Genomic DNA, 18,667 nt, shown 5'->3' on the forward strand with positions numbered 1-18,667 from the left:
TCCCAAGGTCGACTCAGATCCACAAAGTGGATTCCATCTGGTCGGCTCAGGGACCTATGAGATGGTTCTCGTACGTTAACTTGAGGCAAATTCCTGGTTTCCATGTTTTTTATTGTACCGTTACAAGCAAAACACTGGTTCCATGCACAGCCCTGCACGCTTGCACGGTCATGTCCCCTCACAATAGGCGGTATACAAGACTAAATGCGATATTAGTTTGTGTTTTTTCCTTGAATTAGCTTATTATCATTTATGAGCAATGAAACTGTCAAACCACACCATAATGAGACGGACTACAGATTTGAAAAGTTTGAAAACTCTTAACTTTTTAATGAACTTGAAGCTAAATTTAACGAGAAATAGTTGATAAAGAGTTACAAGGATTTAAGTATTGCATATGAGTTATCTTACCATCAAAGAGTGTTTTTTAAAAAAATAAATTGAGGAGATTCTTTGTTAACAGTTATCAACACCTTGAGATCTTCTGGGTTCCGTGCTTTGGAGACTTAGGCTGTGTTTGGTATGCATTCTTGGAATGCATTCTAGGCCGATTTCGCATTATCAGATGATAAAAATAGTTGTTTTTATCATCCAAGAGTGCGGAATCGACCTAGAATGCATTCCAAGAATGCATATAACAAATACAGGTTAATGTAGGAATAGTGTATGATTTATCTAATGTAGGATAGTAAATATATATAGGGGAATTATTAAAAGGGTATGTTATTTATCCAAACATAACAAGACACCTACTACTCTTTTAAAACTACAATTAAAGAACCATTGGAAATAAATTTGTGAGGACAGTTGAGTGAAATCAGATTCACTGCTCGAAAATAAAAGAAACAAAGGATTTTAACTAAATTCTTTAACAAAAGGGTTAAAGCGTAATTGTGCACTGCCCATCTTCCCCAAAAATAATCTACCCAACATCTCCCGTGTCCTCCAACGAACAGAAGTCAGCAACACAAACTTGTGCACTTCAAGTTTGTTGAATCACGACTAATTAGAATTGAGTAGTCACATATTTTTGAAATGTATATTTTGGATGATTATTTCCAACACTTAATAGAAATTTGGAAGTCTCGAGAGTAATCTCCACAACGTATCTAAAGTAAGGGTGTCAATTTGGGATCGGAACCGGGAACCGTCCCAATACCGTCCCGCTAAAACCCGGTACCGGACCGTCCCATTAGTAAATGAGACGGTACTGGTATCTGATTTTGGTATCGAATCATAAATGGGAGGGGACGGTTCTGGGACAGGATTTCCAACGGTACCAGTACCGAAATACCAATTAGGTACCGGATGGTACCGAAACTACTAGTACCGTTTAAAAAGAAAGAGTATATAAGATCTTTTAAAAAAAAAAAAGGATATAAGAATTACGACTCATTAGGGTTTCACTAATTGCCTTTTGAATACGAAGAGGAAGAACAGGTCAATAGCCGTAGCTTAAAGTCTCTCCTCACAGAATTTGCTACAATGCTACTCCCTCCTCCCTCGACCAACTACATCTATCAAGTTCTTCCTTTTTGCACTTCGTACTTCGTACCATACTACCATGTGACATGTATGATAAATAGAGTTTTGTTTGGAAAAATCAAAAAGAAAACACAACGGGATTCTTCCATTTTGTAAGACTTCTCTATATTTAAAAAATGAGAAGCTTATTATATGTGATCTTAGGAAGTTTGAAGAAGTAAAACTATGATTTCATAATTTAAGTTGCTTTACAAAAAGCAGTAGACAACTTAGATTTTATGATAGTGAAAAAATTCCACAACACTAATAAACCCGCCTTATTAGAAAAAATTAAACTTCTCCCCTTTTCTATAGTGCCTAGAACAGTTTAAGAGCCGGTATCGTTCCGTCCCACTAGTAATCGGGACTGGGATCTAGGTTTAGTCCCGTTAACTAAATGGGACGGTACTGGGATTGGCACTTTTGGTACCAATACCGGTGCCGTCCCGTCTCAAATACCGGGAACCGTCCCAATTGACTTCCTTAATCTAAAGGCTGTACTGTGGATATAAACCCTTGAAGCGGATATAGCTTTATTCCCAAAAACAACAAAAAAAAAACGGATATAGCTTCTCTTTATTGATGAATAGAAGTTTTGACCTTTATGGTATTTTTCCCTAAGAAAGAACATTTAGATCCTTTTTGGCGCTTGAATTAGCCTATTATTATCAATAATAACATTTACAACTGGGGATTATAAAGTTCAATATTTTGAAAATTTAGATTCATTTATATGAGATTAAATATGAATGACATATGTCACATATCTATAGGTGTATTTAGAACATGTAACCTTCTTTCTTTTGATGATCCTTTTTCTAAAAATTAAATAAGGGGTTGATGTTCTCTGTGCCACAGTGCTGCTTGCGTCCAGACACATGGGCTGCCATTCAAGGGGGTAGGGTGGTAATTTTGCCCACCCCCATGTGTCTGGGCGCAACCTACGCCCCTGGCACAAAGAACATTTGGTCTTAAATAAGTTAGGGGTAAAAAGTCTTTTCAAAATAATTTGAAATTGTACATAACATATATATATATTGGTGAAGATGTGCATAGTATATTATGTTGTTCTCAAAAGCTATCATTGTTTTGCACACACTTTGAGTGCACATATGAAATGACTGAATTTTACCCTCACTTCGAAGAAAAAATGTGTTATACTAAGAGAAAGAAAAAATGTTACAAATTATTATTTTTTGATAAACAAGTTATAAATTATTTGACACCTTAAGGAGATATCAATAAGAAAATCCCTTTAAGTATATCATATCAACTGCCTTACTAAAAGCCACCCCATCCCCGGATCTGGCTCTTTTCCTACGACTTGCCCCACTTTCTCCTTCCTCTCCCTCCTATCAAACACAAACAGGCATGGACCCAACAAGGGTAAGGTATTTGGGTAGGGGGTACGGCTGTCATTTTGCCCCTATTTGTGTTTGGTAAGAGGGGCAGTTTGTAGGAGAGGAGCCGAATGCCCTCAACTAAATTTAAATTTGAAGAAATTAAATCAAAATTTAATGAGAAATGATTTGTAAATATTAAGTATATTACTCATTATCTTACCATAATTAACCCCCACCCTCAACCAAAAACAGGGGAAATTTTTAGCAGATTAAAATTTTAATCCTTGGCCCTTCAGATAGATTTTTTTTTTTTTAATGGCTGGAAGCTTGGAATTCAACAACTTTCCACGTTAGTAACTACCTCGCTACCAGTCCACGCTAGAAATTATATGACTTGAATTTCCTGATTTGCCCCTTATCCTGTCTTTTTCTCTCTCTCCCTCTCTTGTCCAAAGCCTCACCCTCACGCCTCACTCCTCACTCCGACCTTTTGTCGCTCAGCAGATTCAGATCTTCCCCAACTCGAACAATCAATTCTGAAATGGAGTTTACAGAGCAGCAGCTTAAAGAATTCGACGGCTCTAATCCAAGCAAGCCCATATACGTCGCAATCAAGGGAAGGATCTTTGACGTCTCCTCCGCCAAGAACTTCTATGGTCCTGGCGGTTCCTACTGCATGTTCGCCGGCAAAGATGCGAGTCGAGCTCTGGCCAAGATGAGCAAGAACGAAGAAGACGTCTGTGCTTCCCTTGATGGCCTCTCTGAGAAAGAGATGGGTGTTCTCAACGATTGGGAGAAGAAGTTCGAAGCTAAGTACTCTGTTGTAGGTCGCGTTGCCTAGCCTCCATTAAATAGATAGTGTGATCAAAGTAATGTTCTGGGTCTCTGTTTGATTTGTGAAAAGGGTCCTTTTTGTTGTTGCTGATGACGATGATGTTGTGTGTAGATTTGGGGATGTGTGGATAATGGTTAATTAAATAAATGATGGTTGTGTGACAAATTAGGGTTTTTACTATACTCTTACAAGTGTTTGAGAAACATCAGAAGGGATTGGTATATTTTCTGTAGACTTTTTTGTTCCCCTTCAATAATACTAGAACTGATGATGGTTAGTGTTGAAGGTTTGGGGATTCATGACATTAGCAAGTCTGCTTGTGAGAAATGTTATTCTGTTTGATCTATGTTTCTGATATTTTGAATGATTTTGGTTTCATTATAATGTATGATTTGGTGCAAATCAAGAGCCCAGTTGTAGTTTTAGTGACCGAATGTATTACATTGGTTTAGGGAAAATTTAAGGATTTCTCTGTTTGCTTGTGAGATTTACAGAAACTATCGTTTCTCTAGTAGCTTAGAAATAACTAGCTTTTGAAACGGAATTGTCTTTGTCTAATTTGAATGAAAAATGGGTTAGTGAGGATGCAGAGTTTGTCAGATAGGAAACACTGGAGTGGCAAGCAGATTCAGTATTCAATATGAAATGAGAACCTGTCTTTAACTTCTCTTTACTGAAAAGGCACTCTAGAAAGATGCAATTGTGGTTTTATATGATCCTTGGATTGTCAGGGTTTAGAGAACATTCGGGAAGCACTCTAGAAGGTCCAATTTGTAGATGGTTACACTCATTGACAATACATTTTGATCTGTGGCTTCATTGATGTCCAAGAGGAATACAAGAGATTAAATTTTTGACCCTTATGCTTGACATGATTATAAGAATCCATTTTGATTTTGTATGAGTGGTTTGCCTTCTGTAAGAAGTAGACTTCCAACCTTACCTATATGCAGAGGAATTGATCATCTTAGTTTAGCTATTTTACCTTGGGTTTTTGACCAAAGTCATTTCTTTATAGCCCTCGTATCTTTAAGGGTTATCTTTTCTTGGTTAGATCCACCTGAGAAACTTGTATATGTTTTACCGTAAGTCCTTGAGAACAATTTTGGCTCTGGATTGCTTTTGCATTGAGAATTATAAGAATTTTTTATATTTTGTTATCATCATCAAGTGCACTCATCTGCATATTAATTGAAGTATTTGAGATCATATAAATTTGTTTTTTGATGAGAAGATCATATAAATTTGTTATCATGAGTTGGATCAGTAGACTTGATTATGAGTGAAGAGACCTAAAACTGTGAGCGGGGTTATCTAAGTATTAAGTCAGATCCTAGGAAGCCTAGTCCTGCCAAACAAGCAAATGGCTCTTCTCACCTTCTAACACGCTTCAAGCAAACCAAGCTCTTATGGATTCCAAGGTTTAGTCTGGATGTGCATTTTTTCATCTAGAACCTGGTTAACTAATATGCAGAAATTCATTCCCTACCTTCCTGGTGGGTACAGCATAAGGCAAAATAGGCATGCATAAGAATTTGAACGTCAACATGACATTATGCTTCAGGAATCCAAGTTCTCCGATGATGTGCTACCACAACTTCTTCGTCCTTTTTTGGTTCTTCAGGTGGGAAGGTTAAATAACAGATTTTGTCAAGATAAACTCAGAATCTGTACGGTTAAGTTACAACCAATTCGGCAAAACCCAACTGATAGAAAGCACAGGAAAAGAACCATGGCTCTATACTGATCTCCCACAATATTGGGGAAAAAAAACCCTGAACACCATCCCTTCCTTGGCCATGAGGTCTGCCAGTACATTTGCTAATGTTTCCACTGGAATGATCAGTGAACTTGTTAAAGAACGCATATCTCTTGTTTGGCCAAAAATTAACCAAATCTGATGTTCCTCATCATAGTTGCCAGACTATGCATACCCCAACCACCCCTGCTTTTTCTCAACCCTAACAGTTTCCAATTCACTGCAAATTAGTCCACTAAAATGTTTATATCACAGTAGGATTAATGGACTAATAAGTTCATGAACACAGCAAAATCACCTTTTCTAAATGCAGATTGACTTACCTAACCTACAAGAATGCACGAACAGCAAACGGATATTGAATAGAGTCAAGGTACTTCTATTAGCTGGCCAATCTATGGCCCAACCTGACTTGCTCTGTAGAGCTGTAGAGAAGGTGGCTGCACTTGATAGCAGACAACTTATCGGAAGCTCGACTAAGTTGAGCATATGTGAAGTCAAATTCTGAACCTGGCTACTATGATCCAGTTTTACCATCGAAGGACAGTAATTTTATGTGAACCTTCAATTCAAACTTTCCGTTCGATCTTCAGTGGCGACTGCAAGATGGATCGATGCCCTGATTTCCTATCCATCCTAATCGGGTGGGCTGATATGTGTACTCATATCTTCTTTAGTTACACTTGATCCATGGCTAATGATCTAGATTTTCTATCTAAAAGGTCCCTCCTAGTAGGGGGTGGGTGTGATCCAAGTCTGACAGTAAGCTCTCCTATTATATTATTCAGACCATTGAAGAACTAACTCACTGTATTGAAACTGGTTGTGTAGCGGTTGGATGATTAGGGTGGGTGCGTTATTCCACCCTTCAGCGTGTTTGGGTAAGAATAGTACTGTAATGGGTAAGAATAGTTCTTTTGTTGAACTCCTTTCGATTTTTAGTACCAACGGAGGAAAAGAAGGTTAGATGGCTTGTCGGTTGAAGTGGATGTCCTCCAGGAGGTCAAGGGATCGATTCTTCTGGTTTGCATATTGTGCCAAAAAAGGCATCCCTCCTTGTGGCAGTTGTAGGATATTGTTGGTTGTCTAGTCTTCCCTTTGTAGCTTAAATTATTATACAAAAAAAAATGATTATCAATAACATTACTTCAAATCTTAGCTAGGGTTCGCAAATCACAAGTCAACAACTATGCAAGTCCTTGCACCTTAAGCAAGGTTTCATGTTGCATTTTATTGTGATGCTAATTTTTCTTGGCAACATGAAGCTTTATTGATAATCATGTGAGGGCCCTTGAACCCCAAACATGTCTTGAAGCCAAGGAGTGGAAATGGGCCAATTTGTCATACACACGCTAGACAGGGCCCTCCTGGCTAGGTTATCTGCAACAGTATTCAGATCCCGTAGAATAAAAGAAAATGAAACAACAGTAAAAGAATTACATAAGAGCATTACATCATCCAGAATTACAACTGCTTCAAGGGGAGGGTCCATAAGAGAACCCTAAAGGTAGAGAATTGTCTCTCAGCAGTCAGATTCTACAACAAGGGGCGTTATTCCCAGAGTGGCTGCTTTGGCAACGATTATTCTAATGACAAGAACTTCACCTTGAAGTGCAAGAGTAAAATTTAAAGGAGCAGATAAAGCATGTAAATTCCTTGAACGAGAGAGATATTGTGAAATTTCATATTAATCATGAATTGTCACATCAATAACCATAAGTTGGTCCGTGTGATAGATGATACCATGTCTATTGATTATTGATTAAGGTTTCAACTGACAAGTGGGGGAGTGCCTAGAAAGCCATTGTATTTCATTACAACAAAAGGCATTCTTGTAACTTTTGAAAGTTATTGTTACTTCTTAATCACTTGTGGTGCTTGCTTTTAGCTTGGAATTTGATCAGTTGTGGCGTGTGGGGTCTTTTATCTCATTGGTTCACATATTCAAAGCTTTCTACATGCTCTATATGAGAAACTTATTGCTGTATGATCAGTAAATTGATAATAAAAAAATGGGTCGTTGTTTTCTGTGCCGTAGTACAGCCTACGCCCAGGCACATAGGGGTGGGTGCAATGATCACCATGTCCCCTTGCATAGGCTGTCCATGTGCCTGGACGTAGGTTGTGCTCCAACTCAGAAAACATTCTCCCAAAAGAGATATCACCAAATTTAACATTTGAATTATCCAAAGATTCTCATCTATCCATAAGTTAAATGATAAATCATTTCTCCATATCCGAGAAAAATTACTGCCATAAACATAGAAAATAAACAAAAAAAAAAATATGTAGAAGATAATATTCCATAATGCCCTAGACATAGAAGTTTTTTTATTGCTTACGTTTTGGTCATGTGATTGAATTGAATGGTGCACGATCCCATGATAGGCCAACTATTAAATTTAGTTCCGTATCTTAATTATATGATTTCCCTAGATTTTTTTAGAATTTGTTGAGTTCTTATTCACTTGTTTAGACTTCTCAAAACAATTTACAAACATTTATAATAGGATTAAGTTTCCCTCCACCAATTTTACAAACATTTATAATAGGATTAAGTTTCCCTCCACCAATAGAGGACGGTTCACCCACGTGCCAATTTTTAAGACATGACGAAACGCACTCCAGTGCGTCATGTGTTGACTGAACTCCACTCCCTTATTAAAGAATAAAGTTAAAATAATGATGGTTTGACTTATTAGAACTTCACTTCCAAACTAAAAATTAAAATAAATAAGGGGAGTCTGATTCCTAGCCGCCCACTTTTAATGTTAAGTATTATCATGTGGCAAATTAGATGGAATAAGTAGAAAACCTTAAGTTACTTACTCACATGTCAAATTATAATTGGGTTTTTTATAATTACCACCTCAAAATCTTTACTATCTACTATTATCCTCCCAAAAACTTTCAAACAACTGTTATCCCTCTCTATGGCATACTAATAACTAACTGACCCCCACCGTTACATTTCTGTAACGGAGAGGGTTAGTCGTGACAGTGTGCCATTGTCACGGATTTTTTAAGACCAAAATACCTTTTTGGGGTTTTGGGGTGGTAATTGTAAAAAAAAAAAAAAAAAAAAAAAAACCCATCACCGTGCCTTCTCCTCCTTCTTCTTCTTCTTCCTCCTCTGCATAAAACCAGTTTCACTGGATCAAATTCTTTCTAGAACAACCTTTACAGAAATCAAATAACAAAATTATGGAAAGAGAAATCTCTCTCCCTCTCCCTATCGTTTAAATGATGAGATTTCGTTTAATTTCTTTTAACTCTCATGAAAAAGTAGACCTACCTACCAAATCCCATTCAGCATTGAGCATCTCTTTTCTGATCCTATCTTGTAACTACTCGTCTTCCTCACTAAGTCGGTCAAATGCCCACGAAAGGGTTCGACTCAATTGGTACTCAAGAGTTTCTTCGTCATATAAATCCTCTCGTTCCTTTGTTCCAGTACTCCTTTCCATAAATCCTCTCTCTCTCTAATTAAAAGGGCACAAAACACATAAAAGAAGCAGCAGCAGAACACATAGAAGAGAGATAGACAGATGGGTCGTTCTCCTTGCTGTGAGAAAGCCCACACCAACAAAGGTGCATGGACCAAAGAAGAAGATCAGCGCCTCATCAACTACAACAGAGCTCATGGCGAGGGCTGCTGGAGATCTCTCCCCAGAGCCGCAGGTAACCCATTTAGGATTAACCTAACCCAAATCAGCCAAGCTAGAGAAAACCCATGTCGTTACTTCTTCTCTAACTCTCTTTCTCTCCATTTATGTGTGTATTTCAGGTTTGCTGCGTTGTGGAAAGAGTTGCAGATTAAGATGGATAAATTACCTGAGGCCTGATCTCAAAAGAGGCAATTTTACTGAAGAAGAAGACGAGCTCATCATCAAACTCCATAGTTTACTTGGAAACAAGTAAGCCCCCTTCTCTTTCCTTCTCATCCATTCTTTTCGATTACACATTTAATTGAGAATCTGAAAGCACTTCCAGTATGATCTCATTTGGGACTTTTTTCAAATATTTAGATGGTCTCTAATTGCTGGTAGATTACCCGGAAGAACGGACAATGAAATCAAGAACTATTGGAATACCCACATCAGGGTACTCCAGACGCCACTTATAGTGGGTGAGAATTTAATTGGGTTTTTCAAATGGGCCTGAAAAAAACCTGAATTTTCTATCGGTCCAAGGTTTTTGATTTTGGTTTGATGGCAGCCACATTTTGGGGTTGGGGTTGCAGAGGAGGAAGAGGAGGAAGAAGAAGAAGAAGAAGGAGAAGGAGGAGGAGAAGGGACGGTGATGGGTTTTTTTTATTTTTATTTTTTTTACAATTACCACCCCAAAAGGGTATTTTGGTCTTAAAAAATTCGTGACAACGGCAAATTGTCACAACTAATCCTTTCCGTTACGAAAATGTAACGGTGGGGTCAGTTTATTATTAGCATGCAATAGAGGGGGGTAACAGTTATTTGAAAGTTTTTGGGAGGGTAATAGTAGATAATAAAGATTTTGGGGTGGTAATTATAAACTACCCATTATAATTTATCAAAATTTGTCACATGGTAAACAGAACTTCTAAAATCCTGGGCTATGGAAAAATAAATGATACTAGTCATATGTATGCACGCCAGTACATGATAGAGTATTTGATTGAATTAGTTTTCTAAAAATTGGCACTTGAATAATCTATAAGATGACTATTGTATCCAACGGTCAAAATAGCCACATCATTCTTCACATGGCAATATCTAAAGTGGGCATGTATGATCCATTTGTTCTTAAAAGGTATTTGAGGACTCTGCCCTCAAATTTAAAAGTTAAAGAAAACTTATGGATTGGTAGGAGGGAGTAACAATTATACATGCAACATAAAATTAAAACTAACATCTTAAGCTAGTGCGTTGATAAGCCATATCTTCCCTCACTCAATTTTCCATCACATTAGATGGGAAAAATCTAGATGTCACTATGGCTAGTGAAGTATAACCATTGTTTGTCACAAAACAATATATTGGTAAATCCTTGTAAGTGAGGTCCAGCCGTCCAAGTAAGCATCTCATTGTTACAATTTCAGCTTAACATAAGTATAGGAGGTTTTTACCAAAACAAAAAAAAAGTATCGGAGGTCGCTAAAATTACAGCAGACGTCATTTTGTAATTTACATTTAGTTCCATCAAATGGTATTTTCGTAATGCTATAAAACCTTAAATAAGAGTTTCAACATCTTTCTTTACTTATTTTAGGATAGAATTTGACTGAGATAGAAATGAAAACTTATATCACATGGACCATATATTATTAATTGACGAAAAGTTAACTTACGGAACTGAAACATCTTAGTAGCTAAAGGAAGGAAAATCAACCGAGAGCCCATTAGTAGCGACGAGCCAGAGCTGATTGGGGGGTTTTCAGAAAAAGAAATACAAGGATTTGTTTTGAAACAAGCAAAGAAAACTATGAGGGTGTTCATAGACCAACTCGACTGCAGGGTGGTCATAGGCCAGAGCTTTCTTCGTAGAACCTCTTTGCCATTCATATTGATTCGGTTGTCCAGGTAGCTTTGCTTCCAAGGTCTTTTGCTGGTTGAAATCTATCTTTCCATGTCTAGACCTGCTATGACCTCTCCTACCAAGCCAACTCGTTCACCCTCTTCACTCTGTTTGTCCAAAAACCCTCTGATTTTTCGTCAATCAATCCCTACGGTGCATCTCTCTCTCTCGGTGGCGGGCATTCGTTTCCTTTTTGGCTAGCATCAATCAATCCCTTCAGGTGGCAGGAACCTGATTTCCAGGAAATTGATCCCTCTATAGTGGGGGTGGACGCAACCCTCTCCTCGATAAGGGCATTCGGTAGTGGTACGCTTCATTAGGCATAGTGATACCTAAGAGGACGCTTAAATAGATAACTAAAAGGAAAGATAACGTTGCCTAGGGTGTGTGGTATGCTACCCTTGCGCCCAAACACAGTGGCAGGCAAAATGACTACCACCCTCGAAAAATTCCTCCTTTCCATGGCGGTTTGACGATAATTTTGCCCACTCTTGTGTCTAGGCGTAGGGACAACACACCGCACACGCCTAGATAGCATTCTTTCTCCCATAATTAAAATATGAAAAAAGTATCTTTTAGCCACTGGTATATTCTATGCCCCTCTAGAGAATTTTTACTTTGGAGGGATGTTTTCTGCCCGGGAGTGCATAGGGGCGCAGGCTACGCCCATACATATAGGGCGGGATGAATGTGTCATTTCAATTATTCAGGGGGCGGATAGGTCATTTCACCCACCCCCATGTGTCTTGGTGCATCCTGTGCCCCTAAACATTTTTCCTTTTAATTTATTTTTCTCTCTTTAAAAATAAATAAAAATTTTTAGGGGCGACGTTCTCTGTCCGGGAGTGCACGGGGCACAGGCTGCGCCCAAACACATGGGGTGGGACAGGTGCATCATTTTGGTCATTTAGGGGGCGAAGTGGTCATTTTGCCCACTCCCATGTGTCTAAGGGTGTCAATTGGGTACGGAACCGGGTATTCGGTTCGGATCCGGTTCGGTTCCAAGCAGTGGCAGTGGTATCCCGATCCGGACCAAGTCCTTGAACAGTTCTAGAATTGAAAACTCTATCCGTTCTTGAACGGTTTGGTTTGGATCTGGTTACAATCCGGTTCTTATATTCGGTTCTTATCTAGTTAGTACATCCAGTTATTATATCCAATTTAAATTTGGTTAATCCATTCGGTTCTCGTTCGGTTATAATATTCACGAGACAAAGCAAAGCAAAAGTTTGAAATCAAAATATATGATTTATTTAAATAAAATAAATATTAATAGAATATTTTAATTGAAGGATTAAGTTAACCACGTAATTGTCAATTAGAGTCTTTTAAACCTAACAAAATATTATTCATCAAAAACAAAAATAAAAAAAAAATTAGAATTTTATGTTAATTTTTAAGATCGATATTCGATACGGATTCGGATCCAGATAGATGGGTAGATCCGAATCCAATCCGAACTGAATTATAAAGATATTTTCAACTCCAGAATATTAAATTCGATCTGAGTCCAGATTCGGTACTTGATTACTCATGGACACCCTTACATGTGTCTGGTTGAGAACATTTTCCTTTTCTTTTTATTATAAGACAGCATACCAGAAAAGTCAAAACGTTGGAAAAACAATTGATGATTAGGAATACCAGAAATGGTGGCATCACCCATGGATAAAAGGAAAGGATTTTTATTTTTTATTGGTGAAACTATTTTATTGATTAAAGGAAAGGACAAAAATGGTTTAGGTGGCAAAATAATGGTGGATCAATCGTAGCCATATAATCAAGGGTTTACCGGTTTAGATCTCTCCACATGGTCAGATCCAGCCGTCCATTCTACTTAAATGTAACAGGATAACTGCCCTATACATATATCCTAATAATAAACACTTTCAATGAGATTATTAGGAGTGAAAATTTCTTATTAAAGGGTAAAGTTTTGGAAAGAAAGTGATGGATCATCAGATGAAGAGAAACTTGTCGGTTACAATATGTGAGTATAATTTTAATATTACAAGGAAGGGAACAAAGTCACGTTTTTGCATTAACAAGTCTCTGCCACACCCACACAAGCCACAGCTACAGAAGCAATGGAGGGCAGCTCCCAATTTGCATGGTCCAATTGGGTCGCGCCACGTGTTAACAAATGAACTGCAGAATGGCTTGTTGCTAACTTCAAGTTCATACCTGACCCTACCACTGCCTTAAGATCATCAAAAGATCATCAGATGGGCAGAGCGGCAAACAATGTAGAAATCTATTTTTTTTTTATCAAAAAAGGAAGAAGCAGACAATGTAGAAAAGTAGGGTTTGGTTGGTCAAATCTATTTTTTCTCTCTGCTCCCCTGCCTTGTCCCTCCCCTTCTCCATCTTTACAGTTGGTATTTCTCGGAAAAGGATGAGTTTTTTGGATGAAATTTTTACTTTTACAATGAAACTCTTAATACCCATTTAAGAAATCTGAATCTTGTGGGTTATTGGACTTTTTCTGACATGGGTTTAAGGTATTTTAAGTCTGAAAGAGCATCTGGGTCAGGAATTTCCATTCTTCTGAGCAGCTTAGCTCAAATTCTATATACATATTTCGCACAACTCTGATATTTGATCTGGGTTGCTGGTGTTTTTTATGAAATTTGTCTCGGAAATGAGGATGGAAGAAGAGAGTCTTCCCCTTAGCGATGGATCAGTGGAGCAGAGTAAACCCAAGCATGGGTTTTGGGATTTCATATGGGCACCTCTCTATTGGTTCAGGATGCTTGCTGAGGAAATGCATTGGAGTTTTGTTTTGGGTGTAGTTATTGTTTATGGAATCAGTCAGGGGTTGGGAGGAGGTCTGGGTCGGGTTGGCACAGAGTATTACTGGAAGGATGTTCAGAAGGTTCAGCCATCTGAAGCTCAGGTGTACTCTGGAATTACTCTTATTCCTTGGTTGATCAAGCCTGTATATGGTCTACTCACTGATGTGCTCCCTGTTGCTGGATATCGCAGAAGGCCCTACTTCATTTTTTCTGGTATAGTGATTAATACACATGAACATTTTGTTTAAGTTTCTGTTATGTACTCTTTAAATTAGTTGGCTATTCACCCAAGACTAATTAATTGATTTCGTTGTCAAACTGGAACCTGAATTAAATAGTCATTCTGCATCCATGGCTTATTTGATGCGTTTTGTTTCAGTCATTACAGTAGGTGTTTGGGTCAATTATAATTCTATCTTCTCAAGAAATTATCCTGTACTTCCTTGTTATTACTCATGCGGTAGTTTTCCTGCTGTCAATAACTCGATCTTGATGGTGGACTTAAGATTTGAAGGTGCTTGGGTTAGAATAAGATTCTTGTTTTATGTTTCTACAGTTAAGTTAAGCTGCTAGGATTATTTTTTTTTTTTGCTGTTTTTCTTTGGGGATGTTCATTTTGAGTTTATGGCTTTATGCAATATAAGTTGTAGGAAGTAATAGTAATGTGAAATAGATTTAAATACTTGGAAATGGACTAGTTGAGGAAAGGTTTTAGGGGTTGAATTGCTTAAAATCTTACTGGAAGTGCTCCCAATTTTCAAGTTGTCATACTGGTACCTCCTGCAGAAGGATCATAAAAGAGTCTAGGAAACAGCAAATGAGGACCCCGGTGGGAGAGGTTGAACTGCTTGATTCTGCTTAGTAAGGGATAATTTACCTGAAACCAATGATTTGAGAGGATATCAACTTATAATTCTGGTGAATTATGGCTTTCTGTTTGCTTCATGAGTGGCGTTTGAATGATCGTGTTATCTGTGCTCCAGTGATAAAATAAAATTGCTTAATATGTGGCTGTGAATTTACTAGAGTTGTGCCCCCTTCAAAATGTTTCAATTATTTCAGGATAAGGTCCTCAGGAAGCTTGAGACAACATTGATATTCGTTAAATGATATCTTAGTCAGCTTACTTGCAATGCATGGGTTTTGGTTATATGCATGTCCTTGTTTAGTAATCTCTTGCTTCTGTCTCGGGGTGTAGGTTCTTTTATCTCTGAAAGCTGAACAAATTTGAAGTATATCTGTGTGTATCTAAGAATCTGCCCCATCTACATCAGAAGGTATTAATAAAGACAAGCCAGTGAAAGAAGTTAAAAAGGAAACAGGCTAACCTTTGGTGTTTCTAGTATACATCTGAATACAATTTTGGCATGAGCTTTTATGGGTGAGTAAACATTCTGTAACACTATCTAGATGTAAGAGAATGCTAGAATGCTAACCTGCCTACTGCAACCAACCTTTCACATCCCTTAAGGGCCTTCATGTTTGTATTCTATCAAATGTTGAGAACATTCTAATAGGTTAACTAGTTGACATTTGAAACTATTAGAAAGCAGATGAACATATTTTATAGCATACAGAAAACACCTTTTAATTGTTTATTAAATTAAAATGGTGTGAATTAGTATTTAGGCCAAGTCATTAATTACTATTGATGCCATAGAACTCCATGATGGCCTGAATAGCAGCTTTCCATATACTCAGCACATAATGTTTGTTTTGGGGATCCTAATAATATTATTTCCCCTAGTAGTTTGTGATTCATTTGACAGTGTGAACTGTAACAGTTATGCTCCCTACGTGCATTGTTGAAAAAATGCTTCAGAGTCCTTGAGACCATTTTTTTTTTTTGGGACTGTCTTTCCATTAGAAGTTGCTCTGAACTTTTGATTCAACAACTTCAGTTGGGATTTGGTATTCTTTGCAAAATCAGGACTTCCATTTGGCAAGAAAGCATAATTGACTTCTCTTGCACTAACTATTGTGGCATTTGACTGATGCAGTTCTCTGACCTGAATTATTTCTCTATAAATTTCAGGTGCTCTGGGTATCATCTCCATGCTTTTGCTAGCATTCCATAAAAAGTTACATGTTGTGTTTGCTTTGTTGTCTCTTACGGCGGGGAGCGCTGCTGTAGCCATAGCAGATGTTACAATTGATGCTTGTGTTGCTCAAAATAGTATAAAACATCATTCGCTTGCTGCTGACATGCAAAGCTTGTGCGGACTGAGTTCTTCCATTGGCGCACTAATAGGGTTCTCTATCAGTGGTTTTCTTGTTCATCTAATTGGCCCTAAGGTGAGCTTCTTTTCAGTTCTTGTGGTCATTACCTAAAACCGTGTGTTGGTTGCAGCTTTCTAAACTCTTTCTTTCTTGATAGGGTGTGTTTGGCTTGCTTAGTATACCTTCTGCACTTGTCTTTTTGGTTGGAATGGTTCTTAATGAACCCCATATGCCCAACTTTGCCTACAGACTGGTAATTCCACCTCTCTTTGAGATATTGCTAGGAGTCCTGCTCCCTTTTCTGCTCATTGTATTCTTAAGATTTATTCTTGAGTCAGGTATTCCAGAAGTTGCTAGATGCCACTAAGGCCATGTGGAAAACACTTAAATGCCCAGAAGTTTGGAGGCCATGTGCATATATGTACTTGTCACTGGCAGTGAGCTTGAATATCCAAGAAGGAATGTTTTACTGGTATACAGATAAAACAGCGGGTCCATCTTTCTCTCAGGTATCTTATTGGTCTTTAGTTTGGCCGACTATGGACAAGGCATTCATAGTTATATCCTATTACAATTATGCTTTTTGTGCTTGGTTCAGGAGAACGTTGGTTTCATATTCTCCATTGGTTCAGTAGGGTCACTCTTTGGGGTGTTACTCTACCAAAACATTTTGAAGGACTACCCATTCCGTGCTTTGCTTTTATGGACACAGTTGATTTATGGTTTATCAGGGATGCTAGATTTGATGTTGGTGTTGCGGTTAAACCTGAAATTTGGGCTACCTGATTATTTCTTTGTCGTGATTGATGAAGGAGTTTCTCAAATGACTGGGCGTCTAAAATGGATGCCTCTTCTTGTACTTAGTTCGAAGCTTTGTCCCTCTGGCATAGAAGGCACATTCTTTGCCTTATTGATGTCTATTGATAACATCGGCATATTCACGTCCTCTTGGGGAGGGGGCCTTCTACTCCATATCTTGAAGGTTACCCGGATACAATTTGACAATCTCTGGTTGGCCATCTTGATCCGCAATATAATGAGAATTTTGCCATTGGGTCTGCTATTTTTGGTTCCTAGCAGTGATACCACATCATCGATCCTCCCAAATGAAATGTTGAACACAAAAGGAGCAGAAACTCTTGAAACTGAGAACATCGAACTGGTCTCTCTTGTTAACAACACCTGATTAGAGCTTGGCTGGAAGACATTCTCTACGTGAATTTCAGACAAGAATTACTATTGCCAGGTGAATGGCCAACCATATTGACCTGATCGGTTGTGGTGTTGCTCAAAATGTTCTAATCTTTTGGCTGTCCTATGCAGAAAGATTGGCCATATTTTGTCTCAAACAGTAATTCTGGATCAAGAATTACTCTTGGAAGTGACCCAGTGTATGATTATGTCATGTATCCTCGTATATTTCCATGCTTATTTTATTTTATTTTTCTTCCAAATTTCATTGATTGTTTTCAACCGAGTACTTTAGTATCTTTTGTCTCAATCATGATCAGAATGCTCTCATATTTTTGTAGTTTAGTGGATAATATTCCTCTTCTCCTTTCATGTATCAAAAGAAGCAGGGGTGGGGAGTGGGGGAAGGATACAGAACTCCATGTATTTAGTTTGGTATCTGTAGTATATTTTTGTTTTATGCCTTGTATATTATCCAAAGTTCATGAAGATGTAATACCTTGGCACCTAGTAAACTAACAAATTTCCTATAGGAAATAGCAGAAGAATTGAAATAAGCTTCCCATATTACAGAGGCTGAAGATTCCACCTGAGTTACTTGGTAAAGTCAGCAAGCATTGTGGTACTTGGAATAGGGTCCCGTCTTCACCATTATAAGTGGAAGATGTACGCTCAAAAAAAAAATTTACCCAGGTGGTTGGGGGGCGAGGGATGAGCGGAGGGGAGACCAGTTCAAAGGTTGAAAGAGATGCTTTGATGTATTTGTTCATTTCTAGACAATGTTCAATTTGCTCAGAAAAAGTTTAGTTCCTTTGGAGGCATCTAACAAAGCTCAAAAAGGTTTTGTATGTGTTGGCACTGAAGTGTTTGAAAGGTAAGGAAATGACTTTGTTCTAGAAACCAGAACTCAGAAAGGCAGCCTTTTAGAATGGGTAGAGCATGAACTTAGCCAACATGGTGCGCTAGGATTCACATTTGCTCACTGTAGCTAGGCTTTAAGTTATCCATCCCAAATGACATGCCTGGGTGACATGATAAAGAAGAACTTATCTTAGGCAGGCCTTCAACAGGTAGAGCAAACTTAGCCTAAGCTTAATTTTGTGGCTTCTGTTCTGAGTCCAACTCTGATCTGATCATCTGAGTATGACTCTCAAGCAAAACTAATATGTTGAAGCTGGCTCAGCTGAAAAAAAAAATTGTGGGTTTTCTGGACTGTTAAATTGAGCCTAGGCAAGCTATGATTTGAGTCATGTTCAGCCAGCAGAATCTGGAAGAAAAAAAACAAAAAAACCTTAATGAGTCAACCCCAAGTTCAACAAACCATGGTTGATGAGTCCCAGCTTAAGGAGAGGGGGGGTGGGGGTTGGAGGGATCTCCCTATGGGAGCTACCATAAGAAACTCTTAGCAGGAAAAAAAACCTCCTCAACAACCCATGATTTGACTAAG

General features: G+C 38.1%; 3 protein-coding genes across 3 annotated transcripts; all 3 read left to right on the plus strand.

Annotated features, from left to right (window-relative positions):
• The first annotated feature begins 3,351 nt into the window (after positions 1-3,351).
• LOC122654661 (probable steroid-binding protein 3) lies at positions 3,352-3,863 on the plus strand. The gene has a single exon (XM_043848865.1). It carries the CDS (start codon positions 3,409-3,411, stop codon positions 3,706-3,708), a length of 300 nt encoding a protein of 99 aa, XP_043704800.1. The 5' UTR covers positions 3,352-3,408; the 3' UTR covers positions 3,709-3,863.
• Positions 3,864-8,921: 5,058 nt separating this feature from the next.
• On the plus strand, positions 8,922-9,625 carry LOC122654995 (myb-related protein 308-like). The gene is made up of 3 exons (XM_043849248.1): positions 8,922-9,142; positions 9,249-9,378; positions 9,490-9,625. Exons 1-3 carry the CDS (start codon positions 9,010-9,012, stop codon positions 9,623-9,625), a joined length of 399 nt encoding a protein of 132 aa, XP_043705183.1. The 5' UTR covers positions 8,922-9,009.
• Positions 9,626-13,443: 3,818 nt separating this feature from the next.
• On the plus strand, positions 13,444-17,549 carry LOC122654659 (probable folate-biopterin transporter 2). The gene is made up of 5 exons (XM_043848862.1): positions 13,444-14,022; positions 15,845-16,104; positions 16,187-16,282; positions 16,368-16,538; positions 16,628-17,549. Exons 1-5 carry the CDS (start codon positions 13,638-13,640, stop codon positions 17,213-17,215), a joined length of 1,500 nt encoding a protein of 499 aa, XP_043704797.1. The 5' UTR covers positions 13,444-13,637; the 3' UTR covers positions 17,216-17,549.
• The last annotated feature ends 1,118 nt before the right edge of the window (positions 17,550-18,667 follow it).

Source organism: Telopea speciosissima, chromosome 3 (assembly GCF_018873765.1).
Source record: "Telopea speciosissima isolate NSW1024214 ecotype Mountain lineage chromosome 3, Tspe_v1, whole genome shotgun sequence".
In the NCBI taxonomy this organism is placed as follows: domain Eukaryota; kingdom Viridiplantae; phylum Streptophyta; class Magnoliopsida; order Proteales; family Proteaceae; genus Telopea; species Telopea speciosissima.

Coding starts and splice junctions, on each gene's coding strand:
- LOC122654661 (XM_043848865.1), top strand. CDS start 3,409: ATGGAGTTTACAGAGCAGCAGCTTAAAGAATTCGACGGCTCTAATCCA.
- LOC122654995 (XM_043849248.1), top strand. CDS start 9,010: ATGGGTCGTTCTCCTTGCTGTGAGAAAGCCCACACCAACAAAGGTGCA. Junction 9,143..9,248: donor ATCTCTCCCCAGAGCCGCAG/GTAACCCATTTA, acceptor TGTGTATTTCAG/GTTTGCTGCGTTGTGGAAAG. Junction 9,379..9,489: donor CATAGTTTACTTGGAAACAA/GTAAGCCCCCTT, acceptor TCAAATATTTAG/ATGGTCTCTAATTGCTGGTA.
- LOC122654659 (XM_043848862.1), top strand. CDS start 13,638: ATGAAATTTGTCTCGGAAATGAGGATGGAAGAAGAGAGTCTTCCCCTT. Junction 16,105..16,186: donor TTCATCTAATTGGCCCTAAG/GTGAGCTTCTTT, acceptor CTTTCTTGATAG/GGTGTGTTTGGCTTGCTTAG. Junction 16,539..16,627: donor CGGGTCCATCTTTCTCTCAG/GTATCTTATTGG, acceptor TGCTTGGTTCAG/GAGAACGTTGGTTTCATATT.